The 25,917-nt window shown below is 54.4% G+C and overlaps 1 protein-coding gene and 1 long non-coding RNA gene across 10 annotated transcripts in view; one reads left to right on the top strand and one right to left on the bottom strand.

Annotated features, from left to right (window-relative positions):
• The window catches only part of PPARD (peroxisome proliferator activated receptor delta), an 88,741-nt gene that overhangs the window by 5,414 nt on the left and 57,410 nt on the right, over positions 1 to 25,917 (bottom strand). For 5 of the 9 annotated variants that reach the window (XM_060403107.1, XM_060403105.1, XM_042237247.2 and 2 more), the window contains 2 exons: positions 9,262 to 9,492; positions 398 to 579 (listed from right to left, as the gene is read on the bottom strand). In XM_060403107.1, the coding sequence (XP_060259090.1) occupies positions 398 to 579; positions 9,262 to 9,391 (312 nt within the window). In that variant the 5' untranslated portion in view covers positions 9,392 to 9,492. Of the gene's footprint in view, positions 1 to 397; positions 580 to 9,261; positions 9,520 to 25,917 lie in introns of all 9 variants that reach the window. The other 4 variants (XM_060403109.1, XM_060403110.1, XM_060403108.1 and 1 more) reach the window with 3 other exon arrangements.
• LOC132658238 (uncharacterized) lies at positions 23,615 to 25,558 on the top strand. The gene is made up of 2 exons (XR_009597556.1): positions 23,615 to 23,709; positions 24,807 to 25,558. It is a non-coding gene; the product is annotated as an uncharacterized LOC132658238 (long non-coding RNA).

Raw genomic sequence — 25,917 nt, 5'->3', positions numbered from 1 at the left:
GAACCCAAAAGCACCCCTGGAAAAGGAATTAAAATGTTTCTTTTTTTATAAAAGAGCCTCTCCTGGGCCCTTGAGGCCCAGGAAGCCCTGACCTCAGGGAGGAGACGCAAGCCCAAGAGCCGCATTCGGCCCTGCACGCCCTCTTCTGTCCGGTCCCCAGGGGGCGCCAGCGGCCCAGGTGAGAGGCTGGGTCAGCACCGCCGGTGCCCAGTCCAGGCCAGGTAAGGGAACCCCTCCTCTGCTGCAGGACCCAGAACTCAGCCTAGAACAGGCCCAAAGGCCTGGCTGCCTCCCAGGCACGAATTTCGCAGTGGGTCTGGTCAGGGCCTTGCCTAGCAGCGGGAAAGCTCTGTCAGGTCAACTCACCGTGCAAGCACAGCCCGCTCTCAGCCCGTACCTTGCATCCCTCACACGCGTGAACGCCGTAGTGGAAGCCCGACGCCTTGTCCCCGCACACCCGACACTCCATGTTGAGGCTGCCACATGAGGCCCCGTCACAGCCCATCTGCAGTTGGTCCAGCAGTGAGAGTGGAGAGCAGCTCTGGGAGAGGTCTGCAGACACACAACAGAGGGCGAGGTCTGCAGACACACAACACGGGGCGAGGTCTGCAGACACACAACACGGGGCGAGGTCTGCAGACACACAACACGGGGCGGCGAGGTCTGCAGACACACAACACGGGGCGGCGAGGTCTGCAGACACACAACACGGGGCGGCGAGGTCTGCAGACACACAACACGGGGCGAGGTCTGCAGACACACAACACGGGGCGAGGTCTGCAGACACACAACACGGGGCGAGGTCTGCAGACACACAACACGGGGCGAGGTCTGCAGACACACAACAGGGGTCAAGGTCTGCAGACACACAACACGGGGCGGCGAGGTCTGCAGACACACAACACGGGGCGGCGAGGTCTGCAGACACACAACACGGGGCGGCGAGGTCTGCAGACACACAACACGGGGCGGCGAGGTCTGCAGACACACAACACGGGGCGGCGAGGTCTGCAGACACACAACACGGGGCGGCGAGGTCTGCAGTTACACAACACGGGGCGAGGTCTGCAGACACAACACAAGGAGACGTCTGTGGACATACAACAAAGGGTGAGGTCCGCAGACACACAGCAAGGGGCGCGGTCTGCAGACACACACAGGGTGGCTTCACTTCCTGCCAGGCCTAGGGGCCTGGGGAGGTGACCAGAGCCCTCAGGGGAGCATAGGTGGTGAGAAGACGCCTATGAATCACAGTCTTGGCTCAGCCACTTAAGGGCTACGTGACCTCTGAGAGTTAACCTTTCCGAGGTTCAGTCTCTTCACCTAGAATGTGGGGTTAATGACAGCTTCTCTGGGAGGAGGGTGAATGCGTCCAAAGCCTTTCCCCCAGATCTGACAGCCTGCAGTTGTTCCAGAAATTCTGCTATCTGGCCTGGACAGACTCACCACTGGTGGAGAGGGCATGGGGGATGGTTGTGTTTTGGGAGGACGGCAGCAAGAGGGAAAAAGCAGACAGATTCTCTTAGACTGTCCTGAGGAAGAGGCTCCCTGGTTTATAAGACTCCACTGGGTGGGCCCATGGGAGATGGTGTGCGGCATGGTTTATGGGGGCTTCAGAAGTGCCCCCACCCCAGAAGTCTGATTCCTGCATGGACTCCAGAGATGCTGTGAAGAATCTCTCAAGAAGCTCAAGTTCATTCCCACGGAATTTCTTGCTTGATTGAGCAGAAAAAGCAGAAGTCTCAATCACATTGACCGGGCAGCAGGCTGAACTTCCTTGAGTGTTTTCCTATTACTAATGAAGGCACAGACGTCTGAGCCCCGGATTGAGGGTGTCAGTGAGGAAAGCAGTTGGCCACAGGGGGCTTCGGGGTATTAGTGCTGCCAGCTGACTCACTAAGGAGTGCTGGGGGCCTCTCCTGAACGCCTCCTTGGACGCTCAGAAACGAGCCCTCCCCGGCAAGGGGGCCTGACTGAGCCCCAGCACAAAGCTGCTTCGTGATGCCACGGATTGCCTGTCTCCCCTGCCAGGCTAGCCTGACAGCCTGCCGTCCTCTGCCTTCTTCCCTGATGAACGCACACCCACCTCAGGGGCAGGGGCCAAATCCCCAGAGCAGAGGAGCTGGGAGCAGACGGTGCTACAGGGAGACCCCAGCCACAGTAGTCAGCCCAGACGTAATGTGTTCCGGGCTGCCTTCTGCCCTCTCTACAGTACAGTCACTCTGCACAAGATCTTGATTCCTGGGACTTCTCTGGTCCCGTGGTTAAGATCTGCCTTCCAGTGCAGAGGATATGAGTTCAATCCCTGGCCGGGGAACTAAGATCCCACATGCTGCGGGGCAGCTAAAGCAGGGCGCTGTAACTACTGAGCCTGACAGCCACAATTAGACAGCCCGAGGGCGGCAGCGAAGACCCTGCATGCCGCCACTAGACCTGGTGCACCAAATAAACAGACAGAGGGCTTCCCAGGTGGGCCAGTGGTAGACAAATCCGCCTGCCAGTGCAGCAGACACAGGAGACACAGGTTCAATCCCTGGGTCGGGAAGACCCCGGGAGAAGGAAACGGCAGCCTGCAGCAGCTGCTCGCCTCCCGGCTGGGAGGGTAGGGGTGACACGGCCCCTGCTTCCTGAAAAGCCAGGCCAGTCACAGAGGCCAGGTGCTCCATGGGCTGCAGCTGTGTCGCTCACCCTGAAGACAGGGCGCTCACTGCAGGGGGGCGGCGGGCCTAGGGGAGGGAGCCCTTCCGGTCTCAGGGACCCTTGAGTGCACTCAGAGTTGGGCACCCCCATCAGGACGTAAGGGCCACAGGGCAGGGCCTCCATCTGCCGGGGTGCTGCTGCTGGATGTAGGGCAGGTGCCCAGTGACTCTGGACTGAGGGTCCTCCAGCCACCTGGGCGCCCGGGCCTCGGTGCCCTCCGGCTGGGAGGGGCCGGGCAGGACCTGCCGCTCCTGGAGAGCATGGGGTTCACGTCACCAGCTGCTGGGAGAAAACGAGACAACACGTGACGAGGCTCTGTGGAGACCTGCGCAGACGCGGGCAGGGAGGGTTTCCGGCAGTTCCTCCCCATCTGTGGTCTGTGAGCGTGTTCGCTTTCTGGTGCTTCTCGTAAGCGGTGTTTCTTTTGTGGTTTGCACGTCTGCCTCCCCCGCTAGCCTCGGCACGTCTCTACTCACGTTCTCTTTGGATCTCGAAGGCCACCTCCTCCACCGAACCTGGGTTCACAGTGACCTATCACCCCAGGCTGCTCCCGCCTCCCCATGAAGAGGGGCGCTTCCTTGTCCCCGCTGTGGCTCTGGAGGGCTGGCAGGTGTCTGATCACTTGGTTGCTGCTGGCACGGCTTGTGGCATGTCACCCTCTCTCTTCACTCAATAGACTTTTGCTGTGCACTTGCTGAGCGCAGAGCCGGAGTCGGACCCTACCCTCAACCAGCGGAGGTGAGGAAACCAGGACCCAAGGTAGCAAGCGGCAAGGCTGGCTGGTGGCGGGGCAGGCAGCAAGGTGCAGGCCTGCGGGGGAGCTGCTGCCAGGCGAGGGGGTCAGGGAATGTGACCGCTCCCCTCTCTGGGCTCAAAGGTCAGGGCTTCGGACGACCCCCAACTTGGTTCCAGGTTCTCAGAAGCAGCAGGCCTGGTGTGGGAGGTGAGAATGGATTCAAGAGCCCTGTGGGCAGTTCAAGTCAGGGTCCAAGGCTCAGACCTAAGCTCTGTGCCCTGGGCATGTCCCCTCTGCAAATCGAGTTGACAGCAGGTCTAGAGTCATGGTGAGGAGCACAGGAGCTAACAGAGAGCTCCTGGACCTTGGCAGTGCTGTGTAAATCCGCTTCGGTGAGGAGGGGACTTAGTAAGGTTCTGCAGTTCCCAAGCCTGTGCCCACATGGCAGGGGCCGGGCCTTCTCCTTCCTCTGGCTGCTGGCTCCTCTTCTCCACGGCGTCACAGAAACCAAGACGGGGTGGAGGGTTGTCTGCTTGTGAGGCCGGGAGAGCTCCGAACGAGATTGGGCGCTGCTAGAAGCCAAGGTGCCAAGCCCTTGTACCAGCGACGCAGGCAGATCTCTGGACGGCAGGGAGAGGCCCCAGTGAGCATCCCGGGGGTGGCGGGGAGCAGTCAGGAGAGCTGCAAACTGGCCTGGAGAGAGAGGCGCAGGGCAGCGCCGGCACCCAGGTACATCTGCTCCCCGCCAGGTGGTGTAAGGCCACGGGGAGGCAGGGAGGCCTGGAGCAGGAGTGATGGGAGAGAGCCAGCCCCCCGCCCCCCGCCGCCTGTGTGAGGCAGAAGAGAACACGAGGAACTGGCACACGGCAGAAAGGGGCCGGGAGCTGAGGGGCCGAGAGCTGAGGGGCGGGGCACGTGGAGCGCCTGTGTCCTGCAGGGGCAGGCTTGCTGTGGGGAACTGGTGTATTGAGGTATTCTTGTCACTGCATGGTGAGCTTTCCAAAGATAAAGTTCTGTTTCTTCCCTGTTCACCACCTGGCTTAAAAGTTTATTCTCCAACCGTCACCATATCTTACCCCAAAGTGATAATGGCAGAATGTTCCCCACTCAAGGGACCCACTTCTGAAGGCTCCTTGCCCACCCATGATCTCCCCACAGGAGAATCCCAGGGAGAGAGGAGCCTTGCGAACCGCAGTCCATGGGGTCACAAAAGAGTCGGACATGACTGAGCAATTGAGCATGAACATCGTTTCAAACCACTCTGGGAGTCAGTAACTGCCACCATTTAAAGATGAGGGGGTTTTGTCCAAGGTCACCGTGCAATACATGGTAGGACTGGGATGGGACCCTCAATCCGAGAACCCCTGCAAGGGCTACGTGTTCAATGCACACCGAGTGTGTCAGGACCTCCACTGGATGCTTCACGCATCAGCCTCATGTGACCCATGCAACAATCCTTCAAGCAGGTCTTCTTAAGACTCTTTCATAGATGAGGAAACAGGCTCAGAAGGCTAGGTGATGTGCTGACAGCGGCTAATTCTGTGTCAGCTCGGCCAGGCTAGGTACCCATGAAGTCCAGTCTACCATGTTACTGTGAAGGCATTTTTTGATACTACTGATATTTAAATCAGGACGCCTCATACTGTGAGAGGCCCCCGCCAGTCAGCTGAGGGCCTCAGGAAGACGAGACCAAGGCCTCCGCAGGGCAGAAGAAATGCTGCCTGCAGGCTGCTCCCAACTTGAGCTCCACCATCACTGCCCCCAGGCCTCCAGCCTGCTGGCCTGCCTGCAGACTTTCAAGTTGCCAATCGTCATAACTACATGATCCAATTCCTTAAAATAAATCTCTCTCTCTACACACACACACACACACACACACACACACACACACACACACACACACACACACACACACACACTCGCTCTTGGTTCTTTCTCCACAGAGCCCTAACACTGTGGCAGACCAAGAATTCTAACTCAGAACCCCCAGGGCTGAGCTCTGACCCCCAGCACTGGATGACCGCCCACACCTATGTGTGCGTGCGTGTGTACTTGTGTTCATAGCTACTAATCGGTAGTTTGTGACTAGCATCAGTGAGATGAGTCACTGCCGAATGTATTACTAGAGTGTTTGGGCTTAGCATAAGCAGTAGCCCCGTCACGCAGAGAGAGAAGTATCAGTTGCACCATCTCTGATTACACGTTCAGCAAACAGACACGACTGGCCTTATTCACGTCATCGCCTCCCCGGCCTGTCTATCTAGTCTCCATCGCTGGAGGCATGCTGTTGTCAGAGCTGGGAGGGCGGCCCAGAGGGAACAGCCCTGTCTATTTACTTTACTGGTAGAGCCCCCATAGCAAACAGCTTCTGAAGACATGGCCAGTTCTGTGGAACTCTGGGGCTGGGCGACCCGGCAGTCTCTGCTCGCCTGGCCTGCGGGCTTCTCAGGGCAGGTACCCAGCCGTGCCCTCCCCTGGATGGCCAGCCCCTGCGGACCCCCGTCAGGCACTGCTGAGTGAGAGGAAGTGCCGAGGCTGGGAGGAAGGATACTCTGTCTCCCTCAGTCCCGCGCGGAGACCCCTGACCTCCCCCTTGGGTGTGACTGGGAGGTTCATCACTGCCGCCAGAGGGGAGGGGGCGGGAGAGGCGGGTGAGGGCTGGCTCAGCGCCCCCGCCAGCCGAGGACTCGGGGCATGCGAGCATCCTCGCTGCTGAGTGCTCACGTGAGGCCCGTCCTGATTACCTCCTGGAAGAGGGGGTGCTTGGCGGGTGCTGAGCTCGGTACAGAGGTGCACAGCGTCAGCGCAAAACCTCTGGGGGGGGTCAGAGGGAGCCAAACTATGAAGCCTGCCTGCTGTTTCAGGGCTTGAGACGGCGCCTCATCCTCTTGGGGTCCCTAAGGGGACGCCAGAGGCCAAAGTCACAGACTCACGGGAGGAACAGGGAACCGGCAGGTGCTGGCACAGCCGTGGCTGGTCACATGCCGCCGTGACTCCTCACCCACTGGCCCTTGAGATGGGCAGGACTTCTGGCCGCACCACGCAGCGTCCCCGACCAGGGATAGAACCCAGGCCACCAGGGTGAAAGCCGGAAACCCTGACCACGAGGCCACCAGGGAAGCTCCAAGATGCAGCCTTAAAGGATGAACAGACTGAGACTGGAGAGGTGAGGCCCTTTCCAGAGGCCCGCGGTCCAGACTGGCAGACCTGGGGCTCCTGCCCTGGGCACTGGGCTCCCCGACGCAAGAAGCTCTGTTCCTGGGGCCCCTCACCTGCTGGCTGCTTTTATTTTTAAGAAAACAACAACTAGTTTATTTCACCCTTTTAAAGAAAGCAATTCATTTGCTTTTTAAGTTATGAGACTGCTGCAGGCTTGCTGGGAAAAACATATAAGGGTACGCATGCAGCGCGTGACAGACCCCCCCCCCGCAACCAATCCTACCCCTCCAAGCAGGCCCCAGTCCTCTGGCTGTTCTATCCCAGTGCCTTCTGAGGTACGTGAGGATTTTTAAACAGTGGGATCCTCAAGCAGTTGGGGGCTTACTTCCCTGTCAGTGCATACAGACCCACCTCAGTCTTCCTACTGACCGCACGGCACCCCACTGCACGGCTCTCCCACAGTTTACATACCAGCTCCCCACACATGGGTGCTTTCCAATTTTCTGCTATTATGAACAGCGTGGCTGTGGATGAGTGTGGAAATCTCTGTGCACCCTGAGCGTGTATTTACACTGGATACATTCCCCAAAGAGGAGCTGTAGGACCGAAGTAGCACACGCTCAGAAGTGCTGGCCTGCACCGCCAAGCCGCCCTCCCCGCCTCGGGGGCTGCAAGGCCAGCCTGGTCCTCGCCACCAAACTCACACGCTAAATGACATCTCATGTGAAGAGCCCTTCTTTGGCTGTCTAGTAGACTGAGAAATGTTTCCTGTTTTCTGGCCATTTGTCTGTCTGTCCTACCGTCAACTGCCTGCTCCTGCTTTTCTGGCGGGAGGCTTGCCTTTTAGAATTTTACATACTATGGCTTTCACTTAAGTGATTAGGTCAAACAATCCCCTCCTGTTTCAATTACCAAACAAGTAGTTCTTTCTACTGCCAAGTCATCCATTTATTGATACACAAACTCTACTAAACGCCACATCGTACACAGCACTGTGAGACTGGCTGGGCACATTCTGCCCCAGACACTTCCCTGTAAGCCCGAAAACCCATCAGCTCCCCAAGACTCCATCACCTCACTTGCCTCGCCTGCTTCTGCACCAGCTACCACATGCTACTCTGCATGTGAACAGGCTATCACTTGGGTATATGGTCCCCCAAGGTGTGCAAGAACCACGGGACAGGACACTGCGCTGGTAACTTCTCCGTGCCCGGGGAGGGTGTGGGCCAGCGTAGGCAGTGAGGCCACCGACCCCGAGGCCCTCTCTTCCCCTTCTCTCTTCCCTGGGGTCCTTGGTGACATCTCCTGCTCCTTCTTAGCCCCCAGTGTCTCCCCTCTGCCTCCTAACCCTCCGTGCCTGTCTCCAGTTCAGACAGTGTGGGCTGTCAGCTCTGCAGGACAAGACGGCTGCAGGTTTAGCCAGTTCTCTCTTTTGAGGAAGGTTGTTCTGCAAAGCCATCCCAGGAACCAGCCACCCAACAGGGAGCAGGTGACCCTGGGGGTGGGGGGACACCCTCTCTCGGGGCCTGAAGTCACAGCAGCGTACTTTCCTCATGCCTGGGTGTCTGGTGGGACCGGAGGGACTGGCCAATGGCTTTCCAGTTGCCCTGCCCCAGCCTGTGCCCCGAGGAGGAGGAACCTCTACAAAAGCCGGGCTCCTGCTGTGCAGGTTCAGAGCAGTGTGACCCAGGGATCCAGGCCTCTTGTAGATGTGGGCTCAGGTGAGGGCCAGTCTGACCTCAACAGCCCCTATCCGCCCTACCTCAACTCCGGACCCCATCCGCCTCCTCCCCATGCAGACCCAGGGGGCCAGAGCCATCTCTGTGGGGCCAGCCCGCTCCTCTGCCCACATCACCACTTGCAGTTGGGATCCCCCACAGCTGAAACCAGCAGCGAGGTCGGGATGCCCCTCTGGGCAGCACGTCCTCTACTGACCCAGAGCTCCCTCTGCGAGAAGGGAGCAAGGATCGGTGAACGCAGCAGCACTCGGGTGGAGGGGGCAGGAGAGAGCTGGGGTGAGGCGGCGAGGGAAGGGGCGGCATCAGCACCAGGGAGAGCCAGGGGCTGAGAGCGGGCGTCCAGGAGACCTTGGTGGTGGACCCAACATCACGACGATGAGAGGAGGAGGATGATGGAGTGGCACAAGGTACCAGAGGAAGGCATCTGCGCTGATGCTGGCAGTAGATACCGCGGAACCAACAAGCGAGGCAAGAGAAGCTAAATTCCGGTCATTCTCTCTAACTGCTTAGCATCTGCCTAATTGCAAAGCACCCTGATGATGTGTAACTAGCACCAGATGAGCTGAGCTGTGTGTTCTGTCTAAGCCTGATCATCACACGTAAGGTGATCTTTGTGGATGTTGCTGATGCACGTTTGTCCTGGGCCCCTTGTAGTATGAGAGGTGGAATATCAACAGCAACACGCATTACAAACGCTAACTCGTTCAATTCCCACAAAAGCCTGCGTGTACACCTGCTGTAACCCGTGTTCTACAGGAAGAAGGGAGACAACTCGCCCAAGATCCTGCAGCTGATGAGCAGCAGAGCCGGGGTGTGGCCCCGGGCTGCCTGGCTCCGGCCCTTACCCACCCTGGCCCCCTGCCTCCCATGACAACGCTGTGTGCGGCGGGCTAGGCTCCCCCGTCTGCGCCCCCAGCACCCCCTCACCTGTGTAGCTGCTGGAAGGAAGTGAGTGCTCTGGTCCCCCGTTGAGCTCTGGGGCTCCTTCTGTACTTGCCGCTTCCTCTTTCTCCTCCTCTGGCCGGGCCTCAGGGGCTTCCTCCGGGGGCTGCTCCATGGCTGACTTCCCCTGGGCGCCACGCCTGCAGGCCCGGTCATAGCTCTGGCATCATCTGGGTCTGAACGCAGACGGATCTCTACAGGGCAGTTCCTGTCAGCCTGGACGAAGGGGAAGACAGGAAGAGGCTGGGGAGGATGAGGGTGACAGGGTGGGGACGGGTGGGCAGAGGAGCCCCCACATGGGAGGGCACGTCCTGCTGCCCTGCTGGGGCAGGAGTGCCTCAGGCCTGCAGTGAGCCAGTCTCCACTCCTGGCATCACGGGTCACTGCGCCTCCACCCTTTGCCGACCTGGCTCTTGCAGCGGGTTTGTGGGCTTCAGAGCAGTCTCTATGAGCCAGGTGTGGTGGGCGACGTGCCCCCATGAATCCTTCCCCGCGCCCTGCTCTTTGAGCCTCCTGAGCCTGCAGGAGCCACATGAGAACGGCCTGAGGGCCTTTGTCAAATTCTCCAGCCCCTGCTGGAGGTCCTCATATGCATCAGGCCCCCCAACCCCCATCCTGTCCCCACCAGGCCCCAGAATCATCTCTCTCCTAAGCACCTGGCTTGAAGGCAGTGGATCCCACCCTTCCTGCCTCTGGGAGAAGGAAAAAGACACACTCCCTGCCCACTAGGCCAGCAGCTGACAGGTCTGCAACCAGACTGTCAGCGCAGAGCCACCGAGCAAGGGGTGATGCACACTGTTCCGGAATCTGGTGACCCCCATATGGCACCCTAGAGGAGGCAGTTCCAACCCCCAACCAGTCTTGTCCACAAATCACACATAAGTGAGGGGGAGTGAGGCCACGAGATATGGGGAGAGTCCGGCAGGGAAGGCCTCTCGGGGATACAGCCTGAGAAGAGACGCGGAGCCGACACGCTGAGGAGTGCTGGGGAACCCTGCTGGCAGGGCGAGGGGCGCCACAGGCGAGAGGACTTGAAGGGATGGCTGGGAGGACACTGAATCCGGCATGCGCACTTCAAGCCACAGGGCGCGTGACTAGACCGTGCTGTGGCAGTGCAGACCTGGAAACTAACATCAGGAGAGACCTATCTCACGGAAATTCAAGCACCTTTGGAACCTCACCCTGGATGTCCCCACAGGCAGCTCACTCAACCGATCCAAACAGAAGCCACGTTCTGGCCCTGAGCTGGCCCTTCCCTCCTCTGGTAATCCCTACCTCTGTGACCCAGACGCCAACCGCCCACCTATCAAAGCCGGAAAGTGGAAGCCACTCACCTCTTTCACCTTGCTCTAGACTTGCAAACTTGGCTATACTTCAATCACTGGGGAGCTATCCTCATACATTCTCATTCGACTGGTTTGGGAGCAGCTTGGCATCGGGATTTTTTAATTCCCCTGGGGACTGTAATGCACAGCCAAGCTTGAGAACCCCTGTGCTACAGTAAAGCAACTTTCAGTTGGCGGTAAATCGTTCCCTCTTAATCATTGCTTCCGACCAGGCCTCCATCCTCCCTTGTGTGGACTGACACAATGACCCTTAAATTGGTCTCCCAAAGGCAGCTTGGAAATTCGGCGCCAGACTCTAGGCGCCGGGGGGCTAGGAATCTGGAGTTGCGTGTGTGGGTGCACGTTCACTGATAGGACAGCCGCAGGACGGAGCTCGGTTCACTAAAGACTGACATGCCACAGGGGGGCGGGGCGCTGGAGACGAGACACTCGGGATGGGAGTGTGGCAGGGACTAGGCAAGGGCTGGGTTTGTTTTTTTTTTGGGGGGAGGGTAGTCCACCATGTCAAATGCTGCAGAGTTTAAGAGTGATAAACAGATACACGGCCACTGAATTTGGTGACTGTGAGGTTATCTCTGACCTTGTTATACAAATTTCAACCAAATGGGTGGGATAGAAAGCAGGGCTCTGAAGATGAAGTGGCAGCAAGTAAGCTGGGACAGTGAAGGAGACTTATTGTTAAATGATTATCATCAGGGGAAAAAAATTTATAAGAGGAGGTAGCTTGAAAAACTAGCAAAGCCACGAGGAGGTTTTTTGGGATAGAGGCGACTCGAGTAAGCTGTGGCTAAAGGAGAGGCCTTCTGAGAAAGACAGTCTGAAGGTCCAAGGGGGCAGCCGGGGCAGAACGACTGATGGGAGGGGACTGACTCAAGGGCACAGGAAGAGGAAGACACGGACGCCGCAGCTGCGTGTGCGGGGGCGTTAAAGCTCGCGGGGACGGTCTCGCTGCTTAGTTAGCCTGAGTATAAGGGATAGTTGTCTACCGAGAGTAAAGGACAGGACTTGAAGAAAGCAAAGAGGCTGGATGGAGGGAGGGAATTAACTGGAGAGAAATGAAAAGAATTGCATAGGAAGGCTATGGTAGATAAACCAGTGAGGCACTGGCACAAGAACAGACAATCACTGAAAGAGAATATACAAAGTCCACAAACAGATACAAATGCATACGGGACGGGACTTGAATGTTATAAAGACGGCGCTCCAGGGAGAGACAGATTGGGAGAGTAACACTGAAACAATACACTGTGTGACACAGACAGCCGGGGGGGGGTTTGCCGTGTGACATGGGGAGCTCAAACGCTGTGACAACCTAGGGGGCGGGAGGGAGGGGCAGGAGGGAGGGGACGTGTGTACACCTACGGCTGATTCATGTTGCTGTTTGACAGAAACTAACACGATAGAAGGCAATGGCACCCCACTCCAGTACTCTTGCCTGGAAAATCCCACGGACGGAGGAGCCTGGTGGGCTGCAGTCCATGGGGTCACTAAGAGTCAGACATGACTGAGAGACTTCACTTTCACTTTTCACTTTCATGCATTGAAGAAGGAAATGGCAACCCACTCGTGTTCTTGCCTGGAGATTCCCAGGGACAGGGGACCCTGGTGGGCTGCCATCTACGGAGTAGCACAGAGTCAGACATGACTGAAGCAACTTAGCAGCAGCAGCAGCAGCAGCAACATGAAAAAGCAATTATCCTCCAATTAAAAATACATTTATTTTTTTAAAAAGATGGCACTCCAAACCAAAAAGAAAAGACAGATTCTTCAGGAAATAATACGGGGACAACTGAGTAGCCATCTGGATCCCTACCTTATATCTTATACCAAGACAAGGTCCAAATAAATCAAAGGTTTTAACGTTAAAACAAAAATACATGAACTATATAAAAAGTGCTGAAAAGCTAAGTGGAGGAAAAGTGGAGATTGATACTAAAATCCGCAAAACTTAATGGGTAAAAACTTATGGGTAAAAAAATTAACAAACGCTATTTCATAAAAATACAAACTTACTACAAAGTAAAAAAACAAAAAACCCCTCAGGGACTTCCCTGGTCCAGGGGCTCAGGTCCGCATTCCCAACACAGGGGGCCTGGGTTCGACCCCTGGTCAGGGAACTAGTTCCCATATGCTGTAAACAACAGTTCCTGTGCTGCAACGAAGACCCAGCACAGCCAAACAAACATACACACACCCCCCAAACCTAGAAGATAAAAAACAAAAACAGGTAACAGACTGGGAAATACATTTGCAATTCATCAGACAAAGGGCTAACTGCTCTAAAATAGTTTCTAAAAATTAAGTAAAAGATCAGCAATCCAACAAAAAAATGGGCCCAAGATACAAAAAAATATAGAAAAAAGGTATACATTTACTTCTTAAACATATGAAAACACGCTCAACATCATTTATAAAAAGAGAAATACAAATTAAAACATCACTGAAATATACTTTTTTTTTTTTTTGCAGCTTGTGAGGTTTTAGTTCCCTGACTAGGGACTGAACCTGGGCCCTTGGCAGTAAGAGTGCAAAGTTCTAACCACTGGACTGTCAGGGAATTCCCTGAAATATACTTTTTACAATCAGATTAAAACAAACACTAACACCTCTGTGGCTATGCACTTGGGGAAATACCATCTCACATGTCCCTTGTGGGAAAGTAAATTAGCATGACGTCTAAAGAGGGTTATTTGGCTACATCTTTTAAATTACTGGACACGTTCCCTTTGACCCAGAGATACCATTTCTAGGTTGTCTCTTACAGATATCCTTCCACTGAAGGATAATGACACACAATGTTAGCACAAGGTTACTCATTACAGAATTATTTGACTGGCATGGGTGGGGAACAAGTTAGATATCCATTAACAAGGGACAGCCATAAACAAGGATGATGATGTTTATGGACTGATATGGGAGTATCTCTAAGATATATTACTAAGAGAAGAAAGCAATTTGCAAACTGAAGTGAAGAACTATACTTTATGGAAAAAAGATATACCGAAGCTGGATTTGATCTGATAAGATAGTGCTGGAAAGCTACATAAGAACTAGGAACACTGGTTGCTTCTGGGGGTTCAGTTCAGTTCAGTCGCTCAGTCGTGTCCAACTCTTTGCGACCCCATGAATCGCAGCACGCCAGGCCTCCCTGTCCATCACCAACTCCCAGAGTTCACCCAGACTCACGTCCATCGAGTCAGTAATGCCATCCAGCCATCTCATCCTCGGTCGTCCCCTTCTCCTCCTGTCCCCAATCCCTCCCAGCATCAGAGTCTTTTCCAGTGAGTCAACTCTTCGCATGAGGTGGCCAAAGTACTGGAGTTTCAGCTTTAGCATCATTCCTTCCAAAGAACTCCCAGGGTTGATCTCCTTCAGAATGGACTGGTTGGATCTCCTTGCAGTCCAAGGGACTCTCAAGAGTCTTCCCCAACACCACAGTTCAAAAGCATCGATTCTTCGGCGCTCAGCCTTCATCACAGTCCAACTCTCACATCTTACATGACCACAGGAAAAACCATAGCCTTGACTAGACGGACCTTCTGGGGGTGGGGGGGCTGAATGTCTGGGTCAGAGATTTCTCACTATAGCATTTTTTAAAAATTTTGTTGGGGTATAGTTGATTTACAATGTTGTGTTACTACGATACCTTTTAAATTGTGAACTTTAAGCATGTTAACCTATCCTGAAAATAAACTGGAATGAAACAAAAAGGCAAAACTTACAAACAATAATGTGGAAGATGAGAGGACGTGATGAGCATTAAACTGCTCAAGCCCTTTCTCAGGAGACAGCTGGAGATGCTGATGAACATTACGGTTCAGTCAAATGCACATGGAAAAGTTTCAAAGGTAACCACTAAGACACTGTAAATAGAATGTATGATTTCCAAATTATTACAGCAGAATGGGATAACTTGGGAGAAGTCATGTTAAACTCTGGCTCCCTGACGGAGGAAAGTCTCACGGACAGGAGCCTTAACAACTGCATGCAGCAGAGGATGGTGGACTGGTCCTGCGACAGAAAGGGCGCCGTGGTGGGAAAACTGGGAGGTCCCACGCCAAGTCTGCAGTCTGCTGATCCAGCTGGTATGAACAGTGCTGCACCAGCCTCCACTTCTCAATGTTGTAAGTGTGTCTGGTATACGGGAACTCTGTACAATCCTTTCAGCACTTCTATAACCCTAGACGTTTTCAACGGAGAAGGCAATGGCACCCTGCTCCATACTCTTGCTTGGAAAACCCTATGGATGGAGGAGGCTGGTGGGTTGCAGTCCACGGGGTCGCTAAGAGTCGGATATGACTGAGCGACTTCACCTTCACTTTTCACTTTCATGCATTGGAGAGGGAAATGGCAACCCACTCCAGTGTTCTTGCCTGGAGAATCCCAGGGATGGGGGAGCCTGGTGGGCTGCTGTCTATAGGGTCGCACAGAGTCAGACACGACTGAAGTGACTTAGCAGCAGCAGCAGCAGCAGCAGCAGCAGCAGACTTTTTCAAAATACAGATTAAAACAAACAAACAAACTTAAAAAATCTGGCTTTCTTGTTTCTCTTAAAAATTAAGCAGACCTGGCCAATGCACGCACTCCTGGGCTGCTTCCCTCATTCACGAAGCATGAACCGCGGCCCTAACTTGCAGGGATGGGAGTCTGGCTAGTACACACTGTTTCCTCAAGGACCACTCTCTGATCATCCCTGGGCACTCAACCTGGGAATCACCGGACCTAGAGCAAGGGAAGTGCTCAGAGGCGCAGCTGCTGCCGCGTGACCCTGACTGATGAGCGAGTGGCCACCTGGGGCAGTCACCCCCAGGTGCTACCGATTCCAACTCCCCTTATTTCTCACTGAGCCCTCCCACCTTCCTTGGATCAGCTATGTGCCTAGCTACACACTCAATTTCCCACGCTGTCCAGCAGTTCAGTGCTCAGGTGACGATTCTGACCAACCATATGCAAACAGAAATCTGCTAGCAGGGTCTGCTGCAAACACGAGCCTGAGAAGACAGCTCTAGAGGGTGAGGCTCAAAGTAGGAACGAGCTGCTGGTCGCCACAGCATCGCGGCGCTTCGAAACTAGCCCTGGAACATCGGTCTCCAGACCACTTATTAGGTGGAAAAATTAAATGCTAATATCCCAAGGCCCTGTTTGTCAGATTTCAGTTTCGTGCTGTTGAACACAGCCCCAGCTGACACAGCAGCAGGACAGAAGAGGAGAGTGGGAGCGTGGGGAGGGTGGTGCCAGCAATGGAAAGGACCTCGGTGACCACCCAGAGCAGTGTGCGCCTCTCCTGGCGCGTAGGAAACCCTCAACAGAAACTAGCGAGTATGCAAACGAGGACTGGAGACGTGGATTCCTCACACTTCACAGAACGAAAAAGCCTGGAGGTGGGGGGGTGCAGGCTGGGTGAGGGGCGAGACCTCCAGCCAGGCTCGTGGCTGAGGCATCCAGGAGGCTTCTGACGAGCAGCATCGGGGGCTGCGCCACGCGGTGACGGGGCCGGGCAAGGGGACCTCTGTGAGCCCCAGGCGTGCTGGGGGCCCTGACCACACAAATGAATGCATGAGGCCGATCGGAACAGACTGCTTTGGGATCTGTGCAGACGGGGTGTCGGTGCAGACAGGGAAACCCCACAGGGCCACGAGGACTGGGGCCCCTTTGGAGGAGGAAAAACCACATTTCCCCGTAGAGATACTTCGCACCCTCTGAGTGACCCCGCGGCACAGGACAGAGTTCACTGTCAGGACCAACCCTGGAGGGGGACAGGAGCTGACCGAGGTCCCTCCGCAGGGCAGGCTTGGCCCAGTCCTCACAACCACACCTCCCCCCGCAACCCTGGCCAAGGCCAGCCCCAGGGGCTCCCCTGGGCAGATGAACAAAGAGACCAAAAACACAGGCCCGCCCAGCCTGACAAGCGTCTCTCAGAGAACACGCCGGAGGATCCAGCAGAGGACCGCAGGCTGCAGACCCACGGGGCCCAAGTTCGGCCGGCCTCCTAGGAGCTGCGAGCGCGAGGCCGCCTTATACACCCGACAGCCCCGAGCCCCGGCGTCCTGTCTGCAGACCCGCTGGAAGAATGTTCTTTCACCATGACTAGAGGAGCTCTTCTCAGGTTCTGGGGGGGCAAGTGGTGGCCTCCTGAAATCAGATGCGATTCTGGGCTCTGGCTAGAGTTCGGGGCTTGGGGCCGGGGTCTCTGGATTCCAGGCGGATGTCCCTGCTGAGCCTGGAGCTGTCCCTTGGCCTGTGACAGCTGAGGGGGAGCTGCAGTATGGCTGTTCTAAAACCCACAAACACAGCCCTTGGGGCTGCTGCTCACTCAGATGTAACCCTAAGCTGCGGCCCATCCCTGCAATCTGCCAGAAGCCGTCCACTGTCACACAGCCCTGGTTGTTCCGTCTGCAGCGAGGTCTGTCCTCTGCCCAGCAGCCAAGGCCGCCCTTCCCCCTGAGGCCAGGCCCACAAGCTGGGTTTGTGCAGGTAGCCGCCACCCCACGCACCACTCTCCCTGCAATAAACCCGGTTCCCTTCTTCCTTTCTTCGGCCCTGGGACTAAAAATAGCACCAGGCACTAGGTTTAACATTTATGTGGCCGAGAAACCTTGGTCTTTGCTGTTGCCACCCCAAGCACTGTGCCAGGGCCAGACACCCTCTCCCTGGGACACAGCTTGGCCCCACTTGAGAAGCTGGTGTTGCCCTCCAACAGGACACGGGTCCTGCAGCCAGAATGAGAGGGGTGCTGCTCTGCGGCCCTTGCACAGAAAATAAAGTCTCCATCAAAAGAAACTCTCACGAAACAAACGCCTGGGCTACTCATCCTGGCCTGCACACACACTCAGGCAAGCCTGCTAAGCAAGCATCCTGCCCTCTTGCCCCTTCTGGGAGCTAAAGTTGGGCGGGCGGCACCACTCCATCCATTTCGCACGTGGCAGGCAGACTTCCTAGGCAGAGGGAGTGAGCAATTTACCCCCAATGGCCCAGAGCTCCAGAGAGGCCTGGTCTGGAGCCCAAGCAACCAAGCCACCTGGGACGCTAATTCTCCTACCAAGTCATCCCCAGGAAACAGCACTCCCTGATGCCAGCAGCAGGCTGAATGCTCTGAGGAGGGTCAGCCCGTGTGCTCGACCCACTCAGCTGTGGTGCATCCAATTCACCAAGGGCTCAGTACACACCAGGCTGTGGGTATGCTGACACATCTCACCCTCACAACAGCTCTAAGACTCAGGTGACGTCCGCTTCAGTTCAGTTCAGTCGTTCAGTCGTGTCCGATTCTTTGTGACCCCATGGACTGCAGCACACAAGGCCTTCCTGTCCATCACCAACTCCCAGAATTTACTCAAACTCATGTCCATTGCGTCGGTAATGCCATCCAACCATCTCATCCTCTGTTGTCCCCTTCTCCTCCTGCCTTCAATCTTTCCCAGCATCAGGGTCTTTTCCAATAAGTCAGTTCTTTGCATCAGGTGGCCAAAGTATTGGAGCTTCAGCATCAGTCCTTTCAATGAATATTCAGGACTGATTTCCTTTAGGATTGAGTGATTGGATCTCCCTGCAGTCCAAGGCACTGGACTAGAGACTCTCGAGAGTCTTCTCCAACACCACAGTTCAAAAGCATCAATCCTTCAGCACTCAGCTTTCTTTCTAGTCCAACTCTCACATCCATACACGATTACTGGAAAAACCATAGCTTTGACTTGACAGACCTTTGTTGGCAAAGTAATTCTCTGCTTTTTAATATGCTGTCTAGGTTGGTCATAGCTTTTCTTTCAAGGAGTAAGCATCTTTGAATTTCATGGCTGCAGTCACCATCTGCAGTGATTTTGGAGCCCCCCAAAATAAAGTCTCTCACTGTTTTCATTGTGTCCCCATCTCTTTGCCATGAAGTGATGGGACTGGATGCCATGATCTTAGTTTTCTGAATGCTTAGCTTTAAGCCAACTTTTTCACTATCCTCTTTCACTTTCATCAAGAGGCTTTTTAGTTCCTCTTCACTTTCTGCCATAAGGGTGGTGTCATCTGCATATCTGAGGTTGATATTTCTCCCAGCAATCTTGATTCCAGCTTATGCTTCATCCAGCCCGGCATTTTGCATGATGTACTCTGCATATAAGTTAAATAAGCAGGGTGACAATATGCAGCCTTTCCCGATTTGGAACCAGTCTGTTGTTCCATGTCTGGTTCTAACTATTGCTTCTTGATCTGCATACAGATTTCTCAGGAGGCAGGTAAAGTGGTCTGGTATTCCCATCTCTTGAAGAATTTTCCAGTTTGTAGTGATCCACACAGTCAAAGGCTTTGGCGTAGTCAATAAAGCAGAGGTAGATGTTTTTCGAACTCTCTTGCTTTTTCGATGATCCAACAGATGTTGGCAGTTTGATCTCTGGTTCCTCTGCCTTTTCTAAATCCAGCTTAAACATTTGGAAGTTCACGGTTCATGTACTGTTGAAGACTGGCTTGGAAAATTTTAAGCATTACTCACTCTGCTAGCGCGTGAGATGAGTGCAATTGTGCAGTCATTTGAACATTTCTTTGGCATTGCCCTTCTTTGGGATTGAAATGTAAACTGACCTTTTCCAGTCCTGTGGCCACTGCTGAGTTTTCCAAATTTGCTGCCATATTGACTGCAGCACTTTCACAGCATCATATTTTAGGATTTGAAATAGCTCAACTGGAATTCCATCTACCTCCACTAGCTTTGTTCATAGTGATGCTTTCTAAGGCTCACTTGACTTCACACTCCAGGACGTCTGGCTCTAGGTGAATGATCACACAATTGTGGTTATCTGAGTCATGAAGATCTTTTTCATACAGTTCTTCTGTGTACTCTTGCCGCCTCTTCTTAATATCTTCTGCTTCTATTAAGTCCATACCATTTCTGTCCTTTATTGAGCCCATCTTTGCATGAAATGTTCCCTTGGAATCTCTAATTTTATTGAGATCTCTAGTCTTTTTCATTCTATTGTTTTCCTCTATTTCTTTGCATTGATCACTGAGGAAGGCTTTCTTATCCCTCCTTGCTATTCTTTGGAACTCTGCATTCAAATGGGTATATCTTTCCTTTTCTTCTTTGCTTTTGCTTCTCTTCTTTTCTTAGCTATTTGTAAGGCCTCCTCAGACAGCCATTTTGCCTTTTTGCATTTCTTTTTCTTGGGGATGGTCTTGATCCCTGCCTCCTGTACAATGTCATGAACCTTTGTCCATAGTTCTTCAGGCACTCTATCAGATCTAATCCCTTGAATCTATTTGTCACTTCCACTGTATAATTGTAGGGGATTTGATTTAGATCATACCAACAGGTGCTGTTATTATCTCCATTTAACTGATGAGGAAACTGTGGCACAGAGAGGGAAAGTAATCAAGTCAAAGTCACACAGTAACTGGAAAAGCAGGATTTGAGACCAGGCGGGTTGGCTCGTCTTAATCATTATACTTTGTGCCGTGCATGTGGTGCTGGGTTAGCCTTGGACCGAAGCTGGTGTGCTCCTGCCCTGTTAGATCCGTGAGCCTCAGTCTGGAACGCCATCCCCGCCTCTAGCTAAGGGCTACTTTCCTTCCAGAGCTGCTTGCACCTCCTTCTTTAGGGAGCTCGCCTTCACTAGCCCCACACTGGTCCTTTCTACTGCAACCCCGAGCCAGGCCCTCCAGATCTGCCACACTGAACAGCAACATCTGTTAGCTGGTTTGTTCTCACCATGTAATCAGTTTCCCAGATAATGCCTTCCATCTCTCTTGCAGAGTTAGGTCCCCAGCACTTGGCACAGTGCCTGGCACTTAATGGGTACTCAGCATACACTCATTGAATGAATAAACAGAGCACAAACATTAACCTCAGCCACAGCATGTCCAGTTGTAAGAGCTGCCACCATATCTGTTCTCACCCATCACTGCCCTTGAGATGCACTGCCCCGCAGCCTTGTGTGTCAGGCCTGGGGTCAAACCCTGGCTCTGCTACTCCCTCTCTGTGACTTGGGGGAGACACCAACCTCTGCTTCTCAGCCCTAAAGCTGGGGTATGACCACTTAATCTGGGTGGCCATCGTGCAGAGAAGACAACCACACAGCGAATGCTTAACAGGCAACAAACGGGCTGTGGCTGCTGCTGCCTCAGGGGCTGGCACGGAGTGAGCAGTATTCCAGTGTGGACAAGTGCTGGCCTCTGGAGTGCCAGGGACCTACACCCTGAATTTCCCAATTCCCTGCCTTGCAATCAACCGTGAGAAGGGAGTGCTGACAGGGCCCGCCCTGCTCTGGGTTTCTTTCGGAGCCTTTGTCCCCCGCCCGGCCCTTGGGAAGAGCCAGTCGCTGCATTTCGTCCTGCCCTCACTGTAGGGGTGGGGAGCGGACCTCTGGGTCAGCGGTGAGACAGCCCATGGGAGCAGGGCCTGGCTGCTTGGCTCCAAGCTTCCCTCTCAATCATTAACCTGGTGCTGACCCAGTGCCCTGGTTTTCCAGACCAGCAGCTCCATGGTGCTCTCTGCTCCCATTCGTCAGCCCAGGTCACCCCATTCCCCTCCGGGCACTGTGGCCTTGGAATCCCCGGAGGCAAAGCCCAAGGAATGAGGGGTTGATCCTGTTCAGAGCCTGTAGGAACCAGAGGAGGCCAGCCAGCCACCCCTCCCCCACCATTCTAGAATTTTTCCAATTCCATCAAGAGTCAGCCCATCAGCCATGTGGAACGGAGCTAAAGCTATAATAAAACGAGATCTCAAGGAGCCACAGAGGAGGTGCTCAGATAAGAGGTCAGAGTGGGCAGGAGAGCTCCCCAGGCAGGACCAGGGGGAGGCCTGGGGGCAGCCAGCTCTGGGGCTTCGAGCCTGGCGTGGGTCAGGGCGCTGAGCCGCCCCGTGCGTCACCACGGAGGACCAAGGAGATGCTGCGAGTCCTGGCTTCACAGACAACAGAACCGCAAGGATGTCAAGACATACGCACAGTGGGAAGGAGGTTCAGGAGGGAGGGGACGCACGTACTGACGGCTGATCCACGTTGATGTTTGGAGAAACCATACCAAAGAAACCACAACTCTGTAAGCAATCATCCTTCAATTAAAATTAATAAATTTTAAAAAATATGAAAAATAATCTCACACCAAGCGGGGGCAGGGGGAGAAACAAACAAACGTGCATAACGCATAGAAGTAAAGCCAGAAAGGCGTGGCCAAATCGCTAATGGCGCTTTACTCTGAGGGCGCAGTTATGCGCGATCTTTATTTTCCTAACTATACTTTTTTGTATTTCTCAAAGTTTTTACAGTGAGCATGGGACACTTTCAATATGGGGGGGGGGGACAAAGGGGAGCTATGCTTTGAACAAAGAAAACTGAATAATATGCTTTAAGGTTCTTAGAAGGTAAAAGAAGGGTGTGCTGAGAAGCGAGCGAGACTGCTCCCTGGGAGCCTGAGAACTGAGGACCCTCCTTGCTCAGAGGAGCTGCAGAGGTAAGCGCGGGGGTGCAGCAGGCAGAGGGCCCCAGTGAGGGGCTTCCAGAATGTTCTCATTCAAGGACCGCAGGAGCTAAGATGCTGCCAGCACCTCCCTTTCCTCCTGACAGGGTGACAGAGACCCCTCAGAGGGAGGAGGGTGGCAGAGACCCTCTGAGCTGGGCGTGCTGGGAGCTCGGGACAGCTGATCTGGAGACCATCTGGGGCCTCGAGGAGCAGGTCGAGGGCTCAGCTGTTTATCTGAAGAGCAGCAGAGCGCCTAGGAGGGCTCCAAGGGGGGACGCGCAGGACCAGAGCAGTGTTCAGACACGGACTCCTCTGCTGCCGTGGAGGCCGGGCTGCAGGGTGCTGGCGCGCCCAGGAGGGGTGTCAGCGTGAGACAGGGGCCACCTCCCAGAGCACAGGCGGGCTGGCTGTGGGGAGCTGACCCCTGTCCCACTCCTGGGAGGGTCCGGGCTGAGGAGCCGAGGGACAGGCCATTACGGAAAGCTGAGCCTGGCTCCAGCGCCTCACCCGTGCCCCGCCCAGGGCTGAAGGTCAGGTCTGGACGGGACACTCCAAGACCCACTGCTGCTCTGATGGGCCCGGCTCCAGCCTCCCGGCGCGGTTCTGGTCTCACTGCTCTTCGGCTGCCACACCCACCCGCCCAGGAGCACATGTGGCACTTGGCACTGCTGGGCAGGGGGCCAGTGACCACAAACAGCCACCGCGTTCCGGGGCCTGACGGCTCCACCGCAGCCCCCCCGCCCCCGACTCCTGACACCTCGTCTCCACCAGCAAGTCCAACCAGCCTGTGTATCCGCGGCCCTGCTGCGGGGGTACGTGGTTACAGGGCGTGACGGGACACTGCTACTCAAAACCTTTTCTTTTTAAACAATAACTAAGATCTGGACATCGGCCAGGCCTTTAAAGCTCACAAGGCACCTCCACGTACACGATCCCATTTACTCGACGCAGGCAGAGGAGGGCACAGCACCAACGCGCGCTGAGCACCTGCGCTGGGCTATCTCGTCCTAATGCTCAGTGAGCCTCTGGGGAGCTCTGACTCCTGCTGCCGCACAAACCAACCGGGCAGGGGACAGGGGACAGTGGCAAGGAGAGGGGCAGTGCACGGGGCGGGGGCACAGCCAGGCCGTGGGAGAGGGAAGGGAACTCGGATCGGCCCAGGAGACGCGTGACTCCAGCTGGAGTGGACAAAGGCAGACATGGGGGTCGGCAGGGCGGAGTGGCTTCTGAACCTCCCCGAGGGGATAGGAGACGCAAAAGAGCCCTACAGCTAAGTTCTGTCCAGGAGAAACTGTGAACCGCGTGTCAGCTTCACCTAAAAGTAATCATGTCCTTTGACCTGGTAATTCCTCTCAAAAGAAACTGTACCAGGCTGTTCAAGGCAATGTTATTCATAATAACAAAATCAATTTTTATAATAATGAAAAATAACAGAAATGACTCAGTGCCCAATAATAAAGGAATGGATAATTAAATTAGGGCACTCCCAGAAAATGGAGTATTATCTAGCCATAACTCATGCTTCCATAGACTATTTAAAAGCTTGCTAAGTGGAAAGTAGCAGAATACAGAACTACAGAGACAGCATGATTCCACAGAAATGACGAGCAGAAGAATGGAAGGCAGTTTCCTTACATAAACAGCGTGCCAGGTAATTTATTATTTTTATGGTGCTCTACTTTTAAAACTTCCCGTACTGAACACGTGTTACCTTCATCTTGTTTGATGCAGCAGAGCACGGGGGACACTGCTGGACCCTTCCCCTCTGCGTCTGTTCTCAACCTGGCTCCCAGGTTCTCCTCCGACCTCAGTGGCTGCTCCGTGTTGACCTCTTTCGCTGTGCCTGGTCAGGGCCAGTCTCCAAAGGGCTCCTTTCCTCTCCCCTCAGTCCCCGCCTGCATGGTCTCGTGGGAGCTCGTGGCCTTCCATGCACTCCGGCCTCCCCTATTACTCCTCCACCCCCAGCTTCTCTGAGATCTCCGTACTGGATGCCCAAGGGCATCATGACCCTAACACACCCAAAACTAAGCTTTTGGTACTTTCCCCAAAGTCTTTCTCAGCTCAGTAAGCGGCAACTCCAGCTTTCTAGATGGTCAGGCCAAAATGTCCAGAGTCAGCAAACGTTGTCTCTGTCTCTCATCAACACCTTGACCACCTTGAATCTAATCTCGTCTCACCACCTCCACCGCTAGGATCCCAGTACAAGCCAATACCATCTCTTGCCTGGATTATTGCGACGGCCTCCTAAACTGGCTTCTCTGCTTCTGGCTTCACTCCACGATTCTCCACACAGCAGTCACAGTGATCTCCTTAAGTCAGATTTTGCCCCTCCTATGATCATATCCTCCCACCATCACACTGGCCCAGGGGAGGCCTTCTGGAACTGAGGCCTCTGCCTGCGACCTCTCCCCCAGGATACTAGGCATCATGGCCTCCTTGCTGGTGCTGAACACAACAGGCATCGCTCGCCTCACAGAGCTTGCAGCTGTCCCCTCCAGCTGAATATGCCCTTGCCCCAAGGCTTGCTGCCTCGCCTCCTCAGGGCTTTGCTCAAAAGTGACAGTCAACCTGATCACCCTATTTAAAACCACTCCAGCCCAGCCTCGGGTACTTCCAATTCTCTTCCCTGCTTCAATTTTCTCAGTAGTTCTTACTACCATCTGGGATGTGTCTGTATGTACACATGCGTATACACAAGTATTTATGCATGTACCCACACATACATATATAACGCCAATGTACCTATAGGGCTTCCCAGGTGGTTCAGTGGTAAAGAATCTGCCTGCCAACACAGGAGATGCGGGAGATACAGGTTTGGTCCTGGGTCCGGAAGATCCCTGGAGAAGGAAATGGCAACACATTCCAGGGTTCTTGCCTGGAGAATTTCATGGACAGAGAAGCCTGGTGGGTTGCAAAGAGTCGGACAGGACTTACCGGCTGAGCACGCACAATGCACCTCTACTTGTGTGTGTGTATTTTTCACTCATCTGTCTACTGCTCGTCTCTCAGAAGAACAGAAACTCCACAAGCCAGAGGTTCTGGTCTGTTAAAATCACGCTGATCCTCCAGTCTTAGAGAGGACTGACTGGCACGCAGTAACAGCTACGTTTCTCTCGGGGGAAGCACACTGACTGAAACTGCCCACCCTGGCCAGGCACCACAGTGACCTCTGGCGCGAGTTATTTTACGACAGGAGGTCCTGGTAAGGAACACAGAACCAATAAGCCACCACCAACCAGAAGAGTCTGGGAAAGGTCAAAAGGAGACACCACATGTCCAACCACCTCCCAGAATCCTCGCTGGCATCCATCTTGGCTGAGCGATGCGGGCACCACCTGGAAGGGCCCTGGGAGTCTTAATGATGGGCCAGAGACAACTGGAAACGAATCCCATCACCATAAAACCTGAGACGGAGCCAGCGGCACAGCAGTCCTCCCGGGTCCCTTACCCCACTGCTCTCCACAAGGGCGGCCTTCCCAATAAAGCCTCTTGCTCTGTCAGCTCATGCGTCTCCTTGGACGATTCATTTCCGAGTGTTAGACAAGGGCCCACTCGTGGGCTCTGGGGTCCCCCTTCCCGCAACACTTTTACAACTGAAAAAAAGCCAACTCAGCCTGAAACAGCCAGATGGATATCCTTGTCTTTCGGTTTCAGTTTCCCAAAGGCACTGGAACCTGCTCTCCAGATCCTTCCAAAAGAACAGCTTATCAGGGTTACGATCAATTGGTAGACACGGGTGGAGGGGAAAACATGGAGTCTAGAAGCGGCTGGTGAGGGCCTCGCTGTAGGCTGCCCAGCTCATTTTACTAAGCTGCCAGGGGATCTTGGGGGAGGCGGCTCTTTCTTCTCGGGCCCCATT

The sequence above is a fragment of the Ovis aries genome, chromosome 20 (assembly GCF_016772045.2).
Source record: "Ovis aries strain OAR_USU_Benz2616 breed Rambouillet chromosome 20, ARS-UI_Ramb_v3.0, whole genome shotgun sequence".
In the NCBI taxonomy this organism is placed as follows: Eukaryota; Metazoa; Chordata; class Mammalia; order Artiodactyla; family Bovidae; genus Ovis; species Ovis aries.
This window is presented reverse-complemented; position numbering and strand designations above follow the sequence as displayed.